The following is an 18,607-nucleotide window of genomic DNA, read 5'->3' as shown; positions in this document are numbered from 1 at the left end:
GCTGCTTTCATTTTTTTTTTTTTTTGTAACAACCCAGTGACTTCTTAGTGGCACCCTCTGCCCTCATCTGCGCATGCCCCACTCCTGCAGACAGCACTGAGATCTGAGTGCTGAAGCTTTGTTAGAACAAAAATACCATACACAGAAAAAAAAAAAAAACTTCTTTGACTGGGTGGGGGATTTCCCTTTTTGTGTTGAGCAGAAGAGTTTCTGCTGTGGAAGCAAGGGTGTCTACATCCTGATTTCTGTGGATGTTTTGGAAAGCTGAGTATTTATGTTTTATTACAGTGGGAACCCTCAGAACATACATAAAACGATCCAGCATTTCAGTTATGGTTTTTCTCACCAAGCTCAATAACACGGAGCTTGTGAGCTAACTTGTGTAGTACTGATTTAGAAAGGTTAGCATGACAGTTTTACTTTGACATGTGAGGTGTTATAAATCAAAGGGAGGTTACTCTAGGAGCCAAGGTGAAATTCTGTCCCAATGTAAGTGACCGCAGTTTTGTTTAAGCAGATGGGATTTGCGAATTTAGCCAATACAGTTATGTTCCTGAATGGTTACATAAAATGCTCTTATGATAGGCAAAAAACTCTGGGTAGAATAAATTGGGTCTTCAGTTGGTTAAACTGGATTAGTTCTGACTTCTGCAGGGCTGCGGCAATTTGTGCAAATTCATGCTCTGTTCATAATGGTCTCGCTTTCAGAAACCCTGTGAATGCAGAGCAACCCTAGCTTTCCTTGCCTTTCTACATGGGAAAAGTCAGAGGACCTTTTGTTATCACTTAGCTTTTGTGCTGAGGAAGTGTAAAATTCAGATCACAGTAACTGCACTTTCAGTGATCTCACATATGTGTACTGACTTTAAAAATGGGCAAGCAGAATATTAATAGGATTGGGTTCCCGTGCGAATGATCCCACAGTTTCTTAGATTCAGCTTGGCCAAGCATAGCCCCACTTAGGCCTTTGTAATGTTACAGTTAAAGAAGGTATTTGAAGTTCTACTACTTTTCTATGTAAGTCCAACAACGGTGTAGTTGATTGGGAGGGCGATCATGGTAAAATGTGGATAATGTGTAGCTCTGTTCTGATCCAACATGGATTTCTTCCATGACTTACACAAGCTTTGTGCTCAGGGACATGATTTAGCAGGGGGTTGCTGGGGTTAGGATAGTATGGTTAGGTTGTGGTTGGACTTGATGATATTGAAGGTCTTTTCCAACCCGAGCAATTCTATGATTCGCTATTATACCAGTACCTACCCCCCATTTTATTTTTTTTTTTAAATCCTTTCGATGCTGATGCTTTTCACCAGATCAGGAGAAACTGGTAAGACATCAGCTGTGTGGTCCTGTCCCCTCCTTTTCAGAAGCATTAGCAATTGAGCCAGCTCAGGAAACTGCTGAATCAAAGGAAGAATAAAAATCAGCAGTAGCATTGAGAGTTTGACTGCACAGCTCCCTGAGTGGAGCTGTGGGGTTTGGTGGGTGCCAGAGCCGGGGCAAGTGTGGGAATGTGACCAGTGGTGAAGGAGCCAGCTTCTTGTAGTTCAATTTTGTTCATACTGCAGAATCGCACCCACGGTGTCGCTGCAGGATGACGCTGTTTGTAGCACCAGAAGTTTGTTTCTGCAGAAAAATTCTATGTGGATTTTAACACTGATTTAACACAGACATTGTAAGTAAATAGTAAAGCCTTTATTCTCGTTAAGAACAGCATTTTGAAAATAAAACATTTGCCCATGCTTTACAACCTTTGTAGTTTTGTATACGTATGTACAGACATCATGGTATGCGTTGATTGTCTTGAAAATCCTTTAAAGATGTACTTAAGATACCAGTGTATGCAACAATCAGCAGAAAAAAGGGTACGTTATAAAACACGCATTAATATATTTAATAAATATATATTATCTATCAAAAATGAGCTTTAGCTCTCATCAATTAATAAAATGCACCTGCTTTGTAATCCTGTAAGTTGGTAGAGTAGTCCAATTATTTTATTATAAAAGCTACAGTGCTCCCTTTTCCACTGCCTTTGGTCAAGCCCAAGGCATCCATCAAGCTCCAAAGCCAACCAAGATGCCTGTGTTTATACTAAAAACAGACATAACCAGTTCTGTATTTCATGTACCTTGTTTATAGAAACAAGCATATGGACTGAGGGTGCTGTTCTGAAGATGCTACATATTTTCTGACCAGTGTCAGACACCCTCTGCTCCCCTGAAAGCAGGACGGGACCTGCAAAAGTTATGGCTCTGAACTCTTGGCCACTGTAGAGGCCAATCATTAAAAATCTTGTTCTGGAACCAATTTTTCAGATGTTTTACAGTTTCACTTTTCTGTATGGAAACACCATGATCACATAGCTATCAAGGGGCAATGCAGTAGCTTTTATACTATGAAATTCTAATTAACTGAACCGCGAAAGGCTTGTGCTTACACCTATTATTTTGTTCACAGATGCTTTACACTCCAGATAACTCATGAAAGGCAAAAGTAAACAAATTGTTGACTGTAACAGAAGTGTAAGCTAACATAAAGGTGCCTTTCTTCAATCATGTTTCTATTTGGGGCTTTTAACATCATGAGCCAGTGACTTACTGAAAAAAAAGTTGCTTATTACTAATTGTACTAAGTTGGAAAATAAAGACCTTCCTAATCTATTGCCACACCCTCACCACCACAAATTAAGACCAATCCTGCCCACCTCCTCCACCCCCCCTTTGTAATTCTGTCAATGGCCCAGGTGACTAACCAGCTACAGTAGTCTGCCAGAAGCAGCCTGTAGGATCTGGCCCCATCCTTTCATAAGGCCTTAAATTCTAATCAGCTTTGTTAGGAACAGGACTGGGAAGTCTATTTATCAATTCAATTACATCTAGAAAAAAACATTTCTTAAGAGAACTACGTGTTGTATGGTTTTGTCCAAGGCCTGTAACAGTTGTATTATAGTTTCTAAATCTCAGTTGTAGCATGATAAACTTTTAAAAAGAAAGCTGTCCTGCCATTTATGCCATGGTCATCTTCTATGTTTTTACAGTAGAGTTCTGTGATTTCTTTTATTTGATTTTTAAAAACAAAACTTGACAGGCAAGCGATGAAAGCAGTTTTTATTTTGTTCCAAGTGATGCGTTTTCAGGGTAAATATCACAAATGCTATCTTATTTAATTAAAGATTTGCTTTAAACAAAGCAAACGCATTTCTATGTCACTGGATAGCATGCAATATCTACTCCTACCCTACCTTGTTACTTAGGCTGTCTAGTTACTTATAAAATAAATAAGCAATCCCTAGACAAGCACATGCTTCCTTTGCCTTGAGGAGAGAGGGGCAGGTGGGAATATCCAACATGGAACGAATGTGTTCCTTTACTCATGCATGACAGAAAAAGATTGCTTCTGGAAAGGAAGAGATGTGAAGTAAAATCTTATAAGATGATCATGGCAAGAATGGCAATATATATTCCTTCATATATATATATATATATATATATATATACACACTTGTATATCTGTGTGCAACACTCAGGGACTGGTCTTGCAGCCCTGCACATGTATGTAGACTTACTGGTATCAAAGGGACTACTTGTGGGAGTACAGTCTGCAGGACTAGGTTCCTAGTTCAGCAGAAATGGAGGTAAGTGGAGAATTGGGAAGACTCTTGAAAAATAGAATACTTGTCTTTCTTCTGCAGTAGACAGCAAGTAACTTCTTTCTGTGAAGCTACTGAGCTATTTGGTTATTTGTACATTATATTCTTCTGGTTTGAAAATATAGTTCTTTATTATATCATATGCAAAGTTTGTTAAATGTTTACTATGCCCTCGAGTAAAAACAATTTGCTTTTAGAACTGAGGAAAGCTAAGATTAACACTGGCCAAATGGTGAGGATACGGTGATGTTTTTGATGTTCGATATGTATTAAATGTTAAGTAAAGGAATGACTGCTTAAACATAATGAAAACCATGGCACAAACAATGGGCAATGGGAGCCTTTTAAATAACCTGGGGAAAACAAAAGATAGAAAGCTTTGAGAAAGTCTGCCATATTTTAACTTGAGAAAGCGGAGGCAGAGGTGGGGAATAAGGAAGAAACCACCTTAAAAAAACAAAAACACCAACTAACCACCTTCAGAACGGAAATTCTACCAGCTAGGCACTAAAATGCACAACCACATTTAAATGCACAAACAACTGCAGTCAATGAGACTACCCATACGAACAGGGATTGGAAGCAGCAGCCTCAGCCCTACGCGCACCACGCTCCTCCCGACAGGAGGTCGTGCTCTGCAGCTGCCACTGACCTCCTGAGCGCCAGCCCTGGCTCACCAGCACCGATGGACATCACCCTTCATCTACTATAACAATGCACTTGTGGCAAACACAAGTCACGTTCTCTCACCAGCTACGTCTTTGCAAAGCGTATCCTCCTTTAACGGCTTCTTCTGCAGAAGTGAGAATGCGCAACTCCGCTCACACCCGGGTTGAGGAGCAGGAGGAAATCCAATTCCGAGCTGCCTTTGCTGGACCTGCACTCCTCTGCCTCAAGAAGCTCCTGTGCTCACATGAAGCACACACAGACCTCGCATCTCTCCAGAACTGCTTCTCATACGTGAGCTTTTTAAAGAGAAGAGTGTCAACCTATAGCATAATTGTAATGGTGTTGCCACAGAGCAGTAACGTGGGACTGCAGGTGATGCCACGTGATGTTACAGCACAGCTGGATAATGAGGCAAACAATATACTTTTCATGACATTTGAAATGAAAGAAAAAGGAGCAAGATGGAAAGGAATCCTGCATGTCTTCGCACTGTGGTGGCAATTTCTTGTGGCAACGTGAATTAAGTTTAGGTGAGAGGAGGGTAGTTTGCAAGCAGCTGGCATCCAACAAAAAGAATCAGGCTTGCCTTGCACACTGGTTACTGGTTACAGACAAGGGAGCATCACATTGCAGAATACAATATCCCCCTCTTCCATTTTGAAGTGTGCCTACCTCTATTTTAATTCAGATTTAGCTTCAGACTTATAATTTTCTTTTTGCAGTTAGTTTATCCGTTCCGCGGTGTTCACATTTACACAAAATCCTCTGTGGGATTTTGCAAGCTCCTGGATGTTCTGTTGCTTTGTTCTGGTACTGGTATCAATTCCTCCCTCAAAGACACACTGCCAGGGAATAATTCTGCAACAAGGACTCTCATTCTCTACAGCCTACAGCCTTTCACCAGAGGTGTCGTCCAGTGTAACTTGGCGGAGCTGTTGGTATCTGCAAATAAGGATAATAAACCCATAGCTGAGAGGTTTGGTCTGTTCAGCAATCAGTTACCATGCTACATGTACAGTATTTCCAGAGCAAAGTACTACAATGAAACTCGTGTTCAACCCACATGGCATGTTTACCTTCTGTAAAAACTATGGCTAGACACACACGTTTCTCTCTCATATTACTATCCAATGCTCTCCAGTAAGTTTTGTATCCATCTCAAAACAAAACCAAACAAATTATCCAGTTTCTCATCATCCTTGAACTCCTTTCCCTGAGCTGCATGTTCTGGTATCAGAAAACACAGGCATGGATGAAACCAAGCATCAAAAGGATGCTATTCAATACTGACAGCAAAGCATAAGCCCCTTTTTATTCAAGTTGATGTGTTCCCACTGTATTACCCACACAGCAGAATCCTTGTATCTAGTCTGCCTTGTCCACTAAATCCAAACAAAATGGTGTTTACTTACAAACAAACAAACAAAGAGACCTGCACTTGGGTTGCATTATTTGGCTTTAAATGTAGAGGCTGAGTTATGGAATCAGCTCATGATTCAAAATTAAAACAAAAAAAAACCAAAACAATTCATGTGTAGAGTGCTCATGGATAGATCTTTACAAGCACGTAGATAAGCATGAAAAAATATGGGGATGAAAATTCTTTTTCAACGTTCTGCCTACTGTTTGTCACTTCTGAAATGCAAATTACACGTCATGCTGGAAATGTCTGGAAGGTCTGTTTGGCATCACATCGCTAAGCCATCCTTACAGCTACCACGCTGCAAAAGACAGGCCTATGGAATAATGGCATCCCAAGCCATTGCCTAAGAGAGGAAGATCAGTGTTGTTATCATTAAAATATTCTACGTTGCGCTTATTTCCCAGAGATCTTTACATCAATATCTTACAAGGAGTTGTGTATATTTGCAAGAAAATGGAAACTAGGTGCTACAAAGCTGCTACAGTGATTCTTATTTAAAGCACAGCACTGGCTTGCAAACATTTGTGTGATTCACAGCGTCTTGAAAAAGGATCAGGTTAGAAATTATGTTGCTTAATAGTTAACCTTAAGACAGGTATAATTCGGAAGGTTAACCAAATAGGTAAAGTTACCAAAGGACTTGGTCCTCCCAGGCTACAGTGCAAAATGTGAATGGACAATTAACAAAATGCAAAATACTTTCAAATGGCATCTTTTCTAGAGGGGGAGGGAAGAATTCATTACATGCACACTTGCTGCCCGAATTCTCATTTATAGCTTTCCCCCTGCTCTGAACAAGCTAAATGCAGAAGGCTTCTCAATTAGTAGCAATTGCATATATGGGTACACGGTCACATTTTGATACTTACAGTCCCACCATTTAGCACAACTGCCATCTCAGTTGGCTGATAAACATTGCTTCTAAAAGGAGCACTGGGTCGGCTTCCCAAACTGCCGTTGCGAAATCCTGCCGTCCTTAGCGCTGCATTTAAAAAGAGAGACCGTTCTTAGGAACACGAGTAATGCTGCGCGTCGCCTCTGAAGTCATAAAATCTTGTGCTTCCAGTACAGTTACTGGGAACTGTGCCACTGCATTTAACTTTTATGCTGCTGTATCTGTTTCCATATTGGTTCTGAACAGCAGTTTTTCTTAGAAAGCTGGGATGGATGTCAGAAAAAATAATGCCTTACACAGAAGCAACTGCTTGCAGCAGAATGGGGGGAAATTTCTTGAAGTTTGCTTAGTTTCATTTCACCAGGAGCTGAGTATCCTCAGTCAGTGCAGCCAGGATGCATCTTGAACAGTGTTTTTTGCCAAGTGCTTTCTGCATCCGCCTGGATACGGTGGGGTTAAGTGAAATGCTATTACACTTTGCTTTCTATCAAACTGGGAGGACAGAGATCCAAAGCACTGCTTGAGCCAGCAAGCATGCTCGCAGTCCCCCTGAGCATTACTTCAGCATGACTAGCACGTAAGGACTTTCCAGATGTTTCAGATTATATTTACCCTGAGAAACTAGAAATATGAAGTAAATACTACTTTCGAATAGCTTAAACGTGGCCATTGACTGAAACAAAAGAGAAGGCACCAATTGTCTTTCCAGTTGCTTACAGCAGAACTACATCAGCTTCTCCATGACTTTTAGCATAAGTCTGGATTCAGGATCTATATTCTGAAACAGATGCAGAGTTAGGGATGTGCTTCTTTCTGTATGAACCAGGCTGGGGATTGGCACACACACACACACTCTTTTTACTTCAGGGGTAAAGAATGGCTTCTCTGAATTCAGATGTGGCCGGGGAACAGAGCTCATTTATAGGCACTGTGTGAGCAGCTCCAGTGGGCAGTGCCCATCTGTCAGCTGGTAAATAGGTGCTGGATCGGGCACCTGGGGCAAGAATTCCACTTAGATTTAATTCAAATAACAACTCTATGCTCTCCAGCTGAAAACCCAGAGGAACTAAGTTTAGAGGAATTTCAGCATAAACCTTAATGAAGTCAAGATTTAATATCTTTGCACTGCGTGCATCAGGATTTAAATGGAGCTTACTGCTATGCACAGTCCTCTGTTCATTGCTCTCTGCTTTCTGGGAGTAGTGCATGGAGATGATGAACAGCACTGACTTAGCACACGTATTTAAAAATCCAGCCCTGCAAGTGCTTAGCTGTTGACTTTACATATATACAGATCCTCACTTGGTCTATGCTTAAAATTCATACATATACACAATTACATACATCTTTTGTTTTCCAGAACACCACAACAGAGGCTTTCATTGGCTGTTCTCCCACACTTATGTATCTTTATTTTATATTGAACCATCTCAGGATCAGTAACATCCCTTCTCTGCACATTGGCTTCTTCCTGTGCCTTAGACACAACTGCCTGCACTAGTATTTAGTACTGCACAAAGAAAAAAGATCTCCTTATAATGTGTGCTATCAATAAAACAGTTACACATCCTGGTATAAAATTTGCACAGTAATTCCAACCCTACTGAGACAGCACCTTCAGAGTCAGAACTTCTGCCAGTGTGAGAATCAGAGACAAAGTTTGTGAGCAAAACACTCATTTGAAGATGGTTTATTTCTAGCAGCTCTACTATGTTTATTGCTCTTTTCCTGTTATTATTAAATAGATCCAGTCACATACAGGATCAACAGGCAAAAATCAAAAGGCCAAGGAGCTTTGAACAAATGTCAGGTCAGTCTCCTGTGTGTTTTGAACTGTTAGCTTTGTTTGGAGGTGGCTCAGAGGATGGCTCCAGTACCAGCAGTTGAATGAAATTTGTTGAGCATCAAAGCTTCTTAGGCTTGGGTTTCATGACAGCTGCTGAACTCTACATTTCATGCCCAGGTTTTTCATGCAAAAGGCAAACTGTATTTGCTTTGCTGAGGCTGCCCTATTACTGTGCATTACACTTCCAGTTCTCTGGGAGCTCAGTCAAGTTGCCCTTTTCCAGTGACTCTAAATACTTTAGTAATATTTTTACAAGACACAGGAATGAAAGTAAGTCTTCTAAGTTGTATGGGAACTGCTGAGTCACGGCCAGAACCTCTGATTGCCCACCTGAGGTGAGCACTGAGTCAGCCCTGGGAGCAATTCTGCTGTGCTACCGGAAGGGCTGGAGCCCGGCTGCACCTCTCCTAGAGCCCATTTAAGGGCTGGCTGCCACTGGGAAAGGTTCTCTTTTGGAGATTGCTCCTCCTGGAGACTTTCAGTGAGCCCAGGATAAGGGTACACTCCATTCTTCTTTAACACAGCAGCTTGTTTGCCTGACTCTTCTATATATTTCCTAATTATAACATTGATATATTCATTGATTACGTGCAAGTAATTTGACATGTCTGTAATGCGAATGTTAAAATTAGTACATTGCTTAAATTATGGTTAAGTAACTGAATGTATAACCCTTTTGTGCTGACCTATTAGATCTAAACAGAGCTTCTACTTCTTTTTTTGAGCATAGACATGAATGAAAATAATGGGGGGTGAAAGACCTGATGTTTTTTCTTAGATTTGTCTTAGTCACAAACAACTCCACTGTAGTCACTGCACTTACATTACTATGACATTAATTTAATGGGGGATTGAGAGCAGTGAAATAAAATAGAAGTGCATTTACAGACTACAGTGAAGTTGCTTTGGAAGGCTGGTAGTGAACAGCTGTTTTTTCATCTGCATTTTGTTTTGCCACTGCCTGGTTATGTTCTCACAAGACCTTAACTCCTTTCTGTTCAAAGCTGCCATCCAAAGAGGAGACTTTTGAAGCTGCTGCTAAAACACATGGAGAGAAAATACCTTCCTAACCCAACACTGTCACACGTTAGCGCTCTTTTCCTTCGTGCCTGCTCTGCATCCAGAGGAAACATGAAGACCCAGGGAAAACAAGGATATGTCGAGATGAATAAAGAGGTAAAGTGCCCGGGCAATATAATCAAAGCCTTCTTTTGGGGACTGACATAGCAATGTGGCAACCACTGGTTTGGATACTAAAGCAGTTGGAGTAGTATCCAAATCCTTTCTCCAACCATGAGACATCAGCAGAACTCAGCCCTACCCTCCTCCACACCATCAGCTGCTTTCCATCACTGCTCATGTAAGCATCCCTGGATACTTTCTGATACATATTTAATTTCAGCAATGCTTTGGATCTCTTGAGCAACCAGTTTGCTGGCCTTTTTGCTACTCACTCCAACATTTTCATTGCAAATTTTCTTTACATGTCATCACATTGTTCTGTGTCACCAAACAGCTGTGACAAGGAAAGCAACCATTACTGTGAAACCTGTCTGTGCATGTTCCATTTGCACACTGAAGTCGTCAGAACAAAGACTGTCACTGAACTTGTCTATATGCCTCCTTGCTTCATTTTTTTCCAGTGTCACAATAGGACATTGAGTTTTATTTTAATGGTAGTATGATTAATAATAATTATTCTGCTGTAGAAGAGACTGAGCCTTTGTGGCATGGAGAACTCAATTTATTTCTTCTTGTGGTTTTTTCTTAAGGAAGGTATTTCATATAAAATGTTATTAACTAGGAAAGACAAAACAAGTTACACTGTTCTAAAATAGAAGTTATTTTTCCCACCGTGTTTTTCTTCTGCTTTTGGTGTTGTCTGTTTGCACTCAAAATTGTTCCATTTATCAGAGAAAAAAAAAAAAAAAGGAAAAAAAAAATTCCAACATTTTAACCAAATATTTTTTTCTGTAGTAAATTTTTTCATGTTTTTCTCCCACTAAGGCAACTTCCTAATGAATACCTTAAAAGCAAGCTATATGTAAGGTGTAAAATATGGCCTTTGTAGTAAGTGTTGTTTTCAGCACCTGAAAAGTGTCTCACAGACAATTTTCTTTGCTGTTACAGAAATCACAAGTAAATTCTTACCTGCATTATGTTCATCCATAGAAAAGGCTTTGTTTTCCATGTAGCTCCGAGGAAGCTGTATGTCTTCCTCAAAAGCAGTTTCACGCATCCTTGGCTGAGAAGTGTCAAAATAATTGGGAGTGTTTTCCTGCTGCGATGGAAGGATGGTACAGTGGACCTCTGGGATAGCATGAAAAATAACAAACACCCAACCACTGGACACCAGTGCAATAGCAAGAGTGGGGTCACTCCATTTGTCCCTTCTCTTTAGTTCAGCATTTCCAAAGAGGTACATAGTCATCCAGGCTACCCAAATCAGAATGGAAAAAAACAGCGTTATAATCAGGCATACTCCGTTTTTCTTCCATTTCTTAAACTTTCCACAGAGTGTGAAAAGAGAAAACCCCATGGTAAATACCATCAGGAACATAACATAAATCAAAGCCATAGCAAAATCCATTGGTTCGTAGCTGCAAGCCATCTTGTTATCTCTGACAACTGTCAGTATTAACCATTCAGTTGCAATGATGACCTGAACAAGCATCAGGCAGATGGCCACACCAGCCAGATGCCAGCCAGATGGACTCTTCCCATGCCGAACTAGTCTGCGAAGTCTCCAAGCCTGAGCTAGCAAGCATGAGAAGCACAAAGCAAAGATAACTCCCCACAGAAATCTTCGGGTAGAGCACACCATTTCATCTTCCTGGATGATGAAAGCAAACGTCAGTCCAAACAGTCCGAGTGTCCCAAACAGAAAGAGGAAGTGCATTCCCAAGGGGCTCTTCTTCTCTTTTTCCTTGATGAAGGGCAGCCTCACCAGCAAAATCAGCATCAGCAGTAACGTTGTCAGCACACCTGCTCCAGCAACCGCCTCCACAACTATTCCCCAGATGGCATCCAGGTCGCAGAGGTACACGTACTGCGGCAGGAGGTCCAGTCCGCACCCTCTCGGTGTGCTGGAGTTTTCAGACGAGCCATAGCTGACGACGAAGAGGACGAAGAAACCGATGACTGGGTAGGTTTTCATTTTTCTGTCTGAGACAATAAACATTTGTGTGTTTAGCCACAGCTCACTGTGAAGGACGTGACAGCAATTGGAAGTACAGTCTGTTTCAGTAGCTCATCTTTACTCCTTTTTCTACACGGGATTTTCAGCTGGATTAATGTACCCACCCCTGTGCCCCTTTGCTGCCCTCCCAGAAAGAAACTTTTGCCTGCTGAACACAGCAAACTGATTCATTTCTGTTTGCACTGATCAAAAACGTTCCCGAGCACTGTCCCTGCAAATATCCCAGAACACAGCCAGAAGGAATTATCTACCATGTTATGAAGTAATATATTATCTACAGTACTTTATTGTTCAGATTCAGGTCTTCAAAGAATATGTGAATTGCACTGGACTATCAGAACTGGACCATTTCACAGACTTGCCCCTTCTGCTGGAGTAGGCAGAGCAAAACCTTTCTTTTCTGAAGGAAAATGTTTTTTCCTCCTCAGTCAATAGGCTGTTATAATGTTCATTCCCTTCAAAGCCCAGGTATTGGGTTGCAATTGCAAATGGGAATGGTTGGCTCGAAAACCCCCCCGCTCTGCAACAATGGCACACACATGCAGTGTCATCAATCAACTAATCAAAAATGAATGACTCTTTGTGCTCCTTCGCAAATCTAAAGCCATTCAAATGAAACAACAAAAAATGGAGCATTGCTCTCCTGGGCTAGAGAGTGAACAACTGTAAACTCCCCACGACCACAGCACAACACAGGTGCCAGTATTTTTCTTTATGGTGAATCACTAGAAAATTTACTTCTTTGTGTCTGATCTGTGTTTCCCAATGACTGCCACAACATATTAACAAACACTGACTCTAGAAAGAGAAACTCAGTCATCAGTGAAATAGATTCATTTTTCTATGGAACATGGTCATGCTCAATAAATTTTTGCCCTGTGAGTTCATAATTAACTAGAAGGAAACATTCCAAAGGTAATTTTGCAGTTCCTTCTATAGACCGTCAGTTCCTCCTTCAACTGCTACATTCACTTGTCAGAACATCCAGAATCTCCTGAGAAGCACAGAGCAGTCGGTGCCTGCTGATGCACAGAGGAAATCTACGGGGATCCATGAGGGCACAGCTGAAAAGCGCTGGTACCGATTTCAAGAAGCAGGAGCTTGTTAGAAAACTATTCAAAACTTCTAAAACCCCAAATTGGAAGCAACAAACAGCCCTTCAAATGAGGATCGTGTTTGTTTTCCACATCAGATACATGTGATGACATACATGCTCTACATTGATTTTAATGCCGGCTTTGTTTATTCACTGCTCTCCAAAGACTTGGGGGGTAATAAATTAAGAGCAAGTATCACCAGTTCTAAGATATTTTCCAGTTTTCTGGTTACTTTATTCACGTCATGTAACCCTCATGTGATGGAGCTATTCTAGGACAGTCTGTTTCCATGACGATGGTGCTGCATGGGTAAGCAGTCATACTGTCAGCCCATCACTTCTTTCCTCTTCCTATGTGGAAGTGTTTGGGAAGGGAGGGTTAACGATGTGAAGTATTTCCCCCTACCAGAAGGAATAGTTTCTTCTGGAAAAGAGGAATGAATCTGTGTCAAAATATATTCAGAATTCAGACAAAATACATCCTCAGAAAAGCAGAGATGTTCAACTCAAAGAGAACTTTTCGTATGTTACTTTGATTTGTGAAATTACTTCCAGGAGAGCTGATGGAAACGAGCAGTAGTTCACTCAGAAGGCACCAACAGAGCTGCAATATCAAACGAGCTCACTGGGACTGCTGACAGTATTCCTGGTATGGAATCACATTCCCGTCACATGGCAGCAACTCGTGCTGACCAGCAGAGCCTTTCTGCACCAAAGCTTGCAAGCAGAGCTCCATAAGAGGAACTTCTCCCCGCTGCCATTGGTACAGCCACGCTCACAGCAGCAAACTGTGGACTGAGTGGGTCAGAACCAGCACCATCAGCAGCCCCGTGGGGATGTAAGCGAGAGCCCTTCCAGCACTGGAACTGGCAGCGCATGCACAGCACTGTGTGTGCAGGGGAGAACACTGCAGCACAACATACAAGTCTGGCACAGGAGTATCACAGCTTCAGCTGAAGCCACAGATGGAGTAAAAGTGATGGGAAACCAGGGAGCGCTTTTGCCAGAAAAGTTGTTTTGAAAAAGTAAAGGATATCAGTGTGGGTTTGTTGTTAAAACAGTGGCTTCCTGCGGCCTGTGCTGTGGGCGGTGAGCTCGTGTGCCTTGAGGCTCCATAGCAAAACCAGCTCCTCATCTCATCATCTGCACATATCACTGGCTGCACAACAGTGTTTCTTCCTCTTTATGTCCAGATCAGCTCTCAGCAGCGCTGCACAGCCTGGCAGTGCACTGACACACCGGAGCTGCAGTGGGAGCACAGCACGACTGGCACACAGACATTGCAGCGCGGTGCCCAGCAGTGTGAGACTCCCTGCAGCACAGGGGGGAACTGCTGGCACAGGAGGAATCACCTCGAGACTTTTTTTTTGGCCCCAGATCCCCCTCCAGAATTATATTTCATTACAGCCAGTTAAGCCAACGTACCTGAGCCCAAGAGCAACCACAAGCACATGACGAGAATCGAGAAGCTTCAGACATTTCAGACACAAACAGCAGGACAGCTGCAGAGCCGGGCCGCAGCCAGCAGCCCCAGATCCGCTCTCAGCACAGCAGGGACTGCGCTTTGCAGCCGGCACAGCCCCTGTGCTGCATTGTAGGGCAGTGCTCAAACCATGACAGGAGTGACACACACGGTCCATGCGTGGCACAAAGCACGGCAGCAGGCAGCTCAGCAGGAGCAGAAACCTCACTGCTCTCCGGTGGAGGTGTCACAGTTAAAAATCAGTAAGCCCTTCCACTGCTAATACCTTCTGGCTACAGACAGCAAACATCTCCCATTCAGTCAAAACTATGCTGTATGCTGCTAGAGAGTATCTATGTGTAAAGAATAACACTACAACCGTGCAAAGATTTAAGGTGATGGTATTTACGGTTTGCTGTTGTTACCTGATCCCCTTTTTACGGTCCTAACGTTAACAAAGCAATGCAAGAGGATGCATCCAACCTCAGGAGGAAATCAATCCGTAACAGAGCGCAGGAAGAGCCCCCAGCCCCGTTACCCCCCGATCACAGTGTGGGGTCTCTGCCGGCACCTTCTGCTCGGGTGAGGAATGAACTCGGAGGCCGCGGCGGAGCGACAGCGGCCGAGCCAGGACGGGACTGTCGGGAGATGCATTTCTGGAATAACAATTAGCGCCGCTATTGCGCCGCGGATGCGAAACTACAGCATTGATCGAGACGTGTCCCGTGTCAGAGGGACGCACGCACCACTCGCGGCCACGCAGAGCGCAGCCCGCTCCAAAGGCGCACAGAACCGGCCGTACAGAACCGGCCGTACAGAACCGGCCGTACAGAACCGGCCGTACAGAACCAGCCGTACTCCGGCACACGCCGCGATCCCCCGGGCTGCGCTGCTCCCCTCGCTCGGACCCCGCTGCCCGCGGCTGTCAGCCCCGCCGCGCTGCGCTGCTGAGCGCGATCGATGGCAGGCGGTCAGCGCTTCCCTTTGCTCCCCTCGTTCTCAAACAACACTTCGTCTTCCCTTCGCAGCCTCACACGGCCGGGTTTCCTCACGACGCGAACACCTCAGCCCCTCCGCACTGCGCTCCGCCGCCGAGAAGCGCTCAGCGCTGCGCCCGTAACCAACCCCGGCGCGCGGCTCCGGTGGGGAAATCCCGTTACGGCGGGATAACCATTAGCTCGGGCGTAAACAAAGGGTTCACATAAGTACTAAATCCCATCGCCGCTCGGCTGCGGGGGGCGGGAGCCTGCATTGAGACGCGGCCGCCCAGAGCGGCACCGCTCCGCCCCGGGCCGCCCCTCCGCGCGTCCCCATCCCCCCCGCGCCTTTGGACACGAGTGGGGTCAGCGCGAGGGTCCCCCCCGGGTCGGGCCCAGCGCCCCGCGCGGAGCTCCGCTCCTTCCCACGGGGACAGCCCTGCAGCCGCCCCCCCCCGCCCCGCGGCACCTCCTCCCTGTACATCCCGCTCCGGCCCCGCTCTTTTGTCCCTCCGCTCGTCTCTTTCTCCGCTTTCCCTCCCTGCCGCTCCTCCTCCCCCCGCTCTTCTTTCCCCCGTCTCCGAACTCCCCTCGTCGTCAGTCCTTCCCAGACCCCTCCTCCACCCCCTCGCCCTATATCCCCTCTAATCCCTTTCCCTGACTCCCGGCTCCAGCCGCTGTCCGCTCCCGTTCCGCGGGCACAGGGCGGAGCGGGGCCGCAGTTCCGTGCCTCCTTACGGCCCGCGCACCTGCCCGGGACCGGGGCAGCCCCCTCCCGCCCGCTCGCTCCCACTCACCGCCGGTGCCGCGGCCGAGGGCGGCAGGGCAGCCGTGTCTCAGCCGCCGCCACTCACATCCCGGCGCAGCGGTCAGCGCCGCTCCCCCCCCCCACGTCGGCGGCGGCTCATGGAGCGGAGCTGTGTGCGGTGCTGAGCGCGGAGCTGTGCGCGGTGCTGCGTGCGCTGCGCTGCGCTGCGCTGCCCGTCCCGCCGCGCTCCGATCTCCCTCCCGCCCCCTCCCACCGCCCCGCCCCGCTCCGCCCCGGCGCGGCCGCTCGGCCCGGGGGTGTCCCGGCTGCGCTGCGTCCAGGGCTGGGTACGCATCCGTCCGCGGTGCGCCTACACATACACACACAGCACAGAGCTCAGTGTGCAGCGCGGCACGTATCCACACCTCCACGGGCAGCGCACCACGGCCCCGGCTCTGCGCTGCCGTGCAGTGATGTGGACGCGGGGCACGGCGCGCGGCAGCCCCGCGTGCTCCGAGCGGTGCGGCTGGAACGGCTCCGGCGGCCGCGGGGCTTCGGCCCGGCTCTGAGATCCGCGACAGGCCGGGGACGTTCCCCGGGTCCGCCCCGATCGCCCGCGCCCGGCTCTCGGACGGGGCTCCGCGTTTGGAGGAGGAACGTCCGAAGCGCTCCGTGCTGCGTTCGCTCCTGCACGGAGCCCGGGAGAGGGACCCGCAGCCCCGCAAAGCCCCGCACGGCCGCGCTCGGTGCGACCCCGCGGTGGGACGGGACGGCGGCAGCCGAACGGTTCCGTTTTTTTCCTCCTCCTCCCCCACGTTCCGACTCTGACCCGGAGGCGCTGCCCGTGCCTGACGCGGCGCCCCCCGCCCCGCCGCTGTCGGTGAGACGCGGGGACGGCCCCGGCGGCGGCGGGACGGCAGAGGCGCAAACAGCGGCACGGAGAGGTGGGCAGCCGGAGGATGGGTCACAAGGACTCATGTGATGGAGGCTTTGGCCCGCGCACAATGCAGCGATGGACGGAGCCTTTCCGCAAATGCAAATGCTGTTATTGTTCCTTTCCATGTTTCCATGTTCCTCTTCCACCGCCCCCGGTGCGTGGAGAAAGGGGCCTCTCCTGTGCACCTTGTGCGGGCAGAGCAGGGAGGGTGGGACCCCAACCAGCCACCGGCAGAGCGTTAGAGAATGAGCCCGATTCCTGTCCTGGGGAAACGTTTTGTAATATTGGCTGCCCTGAAAATGCAAAGAACAGAACACAGAATTCTCGAGGAAATTCTAAGAGGACTTTGTGTTGTAGCTGGACTAAAGCACAGCTCCCTCTGCACTGCTCCCTTCTGGCAGTCAGCTTGGAAGATGTGCTCTGGAAATATGCCTTTATGGAGGGGAAAAACCCACTCAGCAGAGCCCTGAGCACCCCCTGCCCTGGGGGCTGGGGTGGGGGTGGGCAGAGCTGTGGAGGGCACTCACCACCAACAAAGGCCAAACCCAGGCTGCCACAGCCCGCAGCCCTCATTTCAGAACTACTTCGGTGTCTCAGGGTGATGTAAAGGCAATTTCTGCCCTCTGTTCTTCCCCATCAGACAGCCAGGAAGGTGCTGATGTTTGCAGAGCAGGAGCACACTGAGGCCATGGCAGACGCAGAGCTGCGCTGTGCATGTGCAGCACACGGCCCAGCTGGAGACAGCACCTTTCCAGCAGCACCAAAGGAGATCCCAAGTGGTTCCATCAGTGGATGAGCTGCTGTGGGTCTGCTGCTGGGTGTTGGGATGCCCTGCTAATGAACGTCGCTGAAGAGGAGATTCTGGGTGGATTTACCCCAGCTGGTGCTGTGTGACTGTTTCACACCGTTTGTGACCCATGGGCAGAGAGGTGTTTGTCATTACACAAATCCCTGCAGCGTGATTAGTTTCCCTAATACTTGGCCTGCTTTTTCTCAGGGCAGGATACAAATCCTGGAGTTCTCATTGGTTGGCAGCATCGAGGAGACAGTGAGATTTGTGTGGCTGCTGCAAGAGGGTTTCTCTCTGACTGCTGCTGGTGTCACACATTGCTCCTTGTGGTGCAAAGGACTACCTGGTGGGGCCGAGTCACCAAGCATGGATGGAGAGGAGAAGGGGAAATGAAAGAAGGGAAGGAGAGACTTGAAATTGCCATGAAGCAAGAGGAGGATGGTAGGAAGGACATGGACCTTGTGTCTGGCCTGAGGACTTATTGACTTGAATCTGTGTTTGCTTTATTCTAAGTACTTTTATTTATATCTATGCTCATCTTGCACCCACACTGAGATGTAAAGATATTGGGGTTGTCTTCATTTTTTTCTTTGTCACATCTCTGGAGAGGTCAGGAAACTGCACTCAGGAGCTTTGCTGGCCTTCCTTTTATTGGTGTGCTACGTGAGAAATATTGCCCCCTGTGGTGGACTATCTGTACATATAAGCACACGTAGATAACATTTACATCCTGACAGAAGGGGGAACGGCAGCCCCTCTCTATGAGCTGCCCGGGCTCTTCTGTTGCTAAGTCTGTCCCCCATTGCTCAGCCAGCAGCTCTAAGCAGCTCTGCAACAGTCTGACAAGAGAAACGATGCTGCTCAACCTTTAGACATTACACACTGAGATGGTCCTGTTTTATGTAACTGC

The 18,607-nt window shown here is 46.5% G+C and overlaps 2 protein-coding genes across 37 annotated transcripts in view; one reads left to right on the top strand and one right to left on the bottom strand.

The window, feature by feature from the left end:
* The window catches only part of IQCK (IQ motif containing K), a 99,884-nt gene that overhangs the window by 28,507 nt on the left and 52,770 nt on the right, over positions 1-18,607 (top strand). For 17 of the 33 annotated variants that reach the window (XM_085514470.1, XM_085514467.1, XM_085514486.1 and 14 more), the window contains 2 exons: positions 8,388-8,452; positions 9,493-10,450. In XM_085514470.1, coding sequence (XP_085370596.1) covers positions 8,388-8,452; positions 9,493-9,558 — 131 coding nt within the window. In that variant the 3' untranslated portion in view covers positions 9,559-10,450. Of the gene's footprint in view, positions 1-8,387; positions 8,453-9,492; positions 10,451-17,904; positions 18,264-18,607 lie in introns of those variants that run through there. The other 16 variants (XM_085514478.1, XM_085514490.1, XM_085514476.1 and 13 more) reach the window with 5 other exon arrangements.
* On the bottom strand, positions 1,677-16,227 carry GPRC5B (G protein-coupled receptor class C group 5 member B). Of its 4 annotated transcripts, none has more exons than XM_015877490.3 (4): positions 16,020-16,227; positions 10,640-11,653; positions 6,617-6,729; positions 1,677-5,266 (listed from the first exon to the last, which is right to left on the bottom strand). In XM_015877490.3, exons 2-4 carry the CDS (start codon positions 11,643-11,645, stop codon positions 5,222-5,224), a joined length of 1,164 nt encoding a protein of 387 aa, XP_015732976.1. In that variant the 5' UTR covers positions 11,646-11,653; positions 16,020-16,227; the 3' UTR covers positions 1,677-5,221. The 4 variants fall into 4 exon arrangements, with proteins under 4 accessions (XP_015732976.1, XP_015732978.1, XP_015732977.1 ...); XM_015877492.3 differs by having other exon boundaries at positions 10,640-11,649; positions 16,020-16,217; XM_015877491.3 differs by lacking the exon at positions 16,020-16,227 and adding an exon at positions 14,671-14,809.

This window comes from Coturnix japonica, chromosome 13 (assembly GCF_054131305.1).
Source record: "Coturnix japonica strain WE chromosome 13, WE-NBRP24, whole genome shotgun sequence".
Taxonomy (NCBI): Eukaryota; Metazoa; Chordata; class Aves; order Galliformes; family Phasianidae; genus Coturnix; species Coturnix japonica.
Note: the sequence above shows the minus strand (reverse complement) of the source record. Positions and strands in the feature narration are given on the sequence as shown.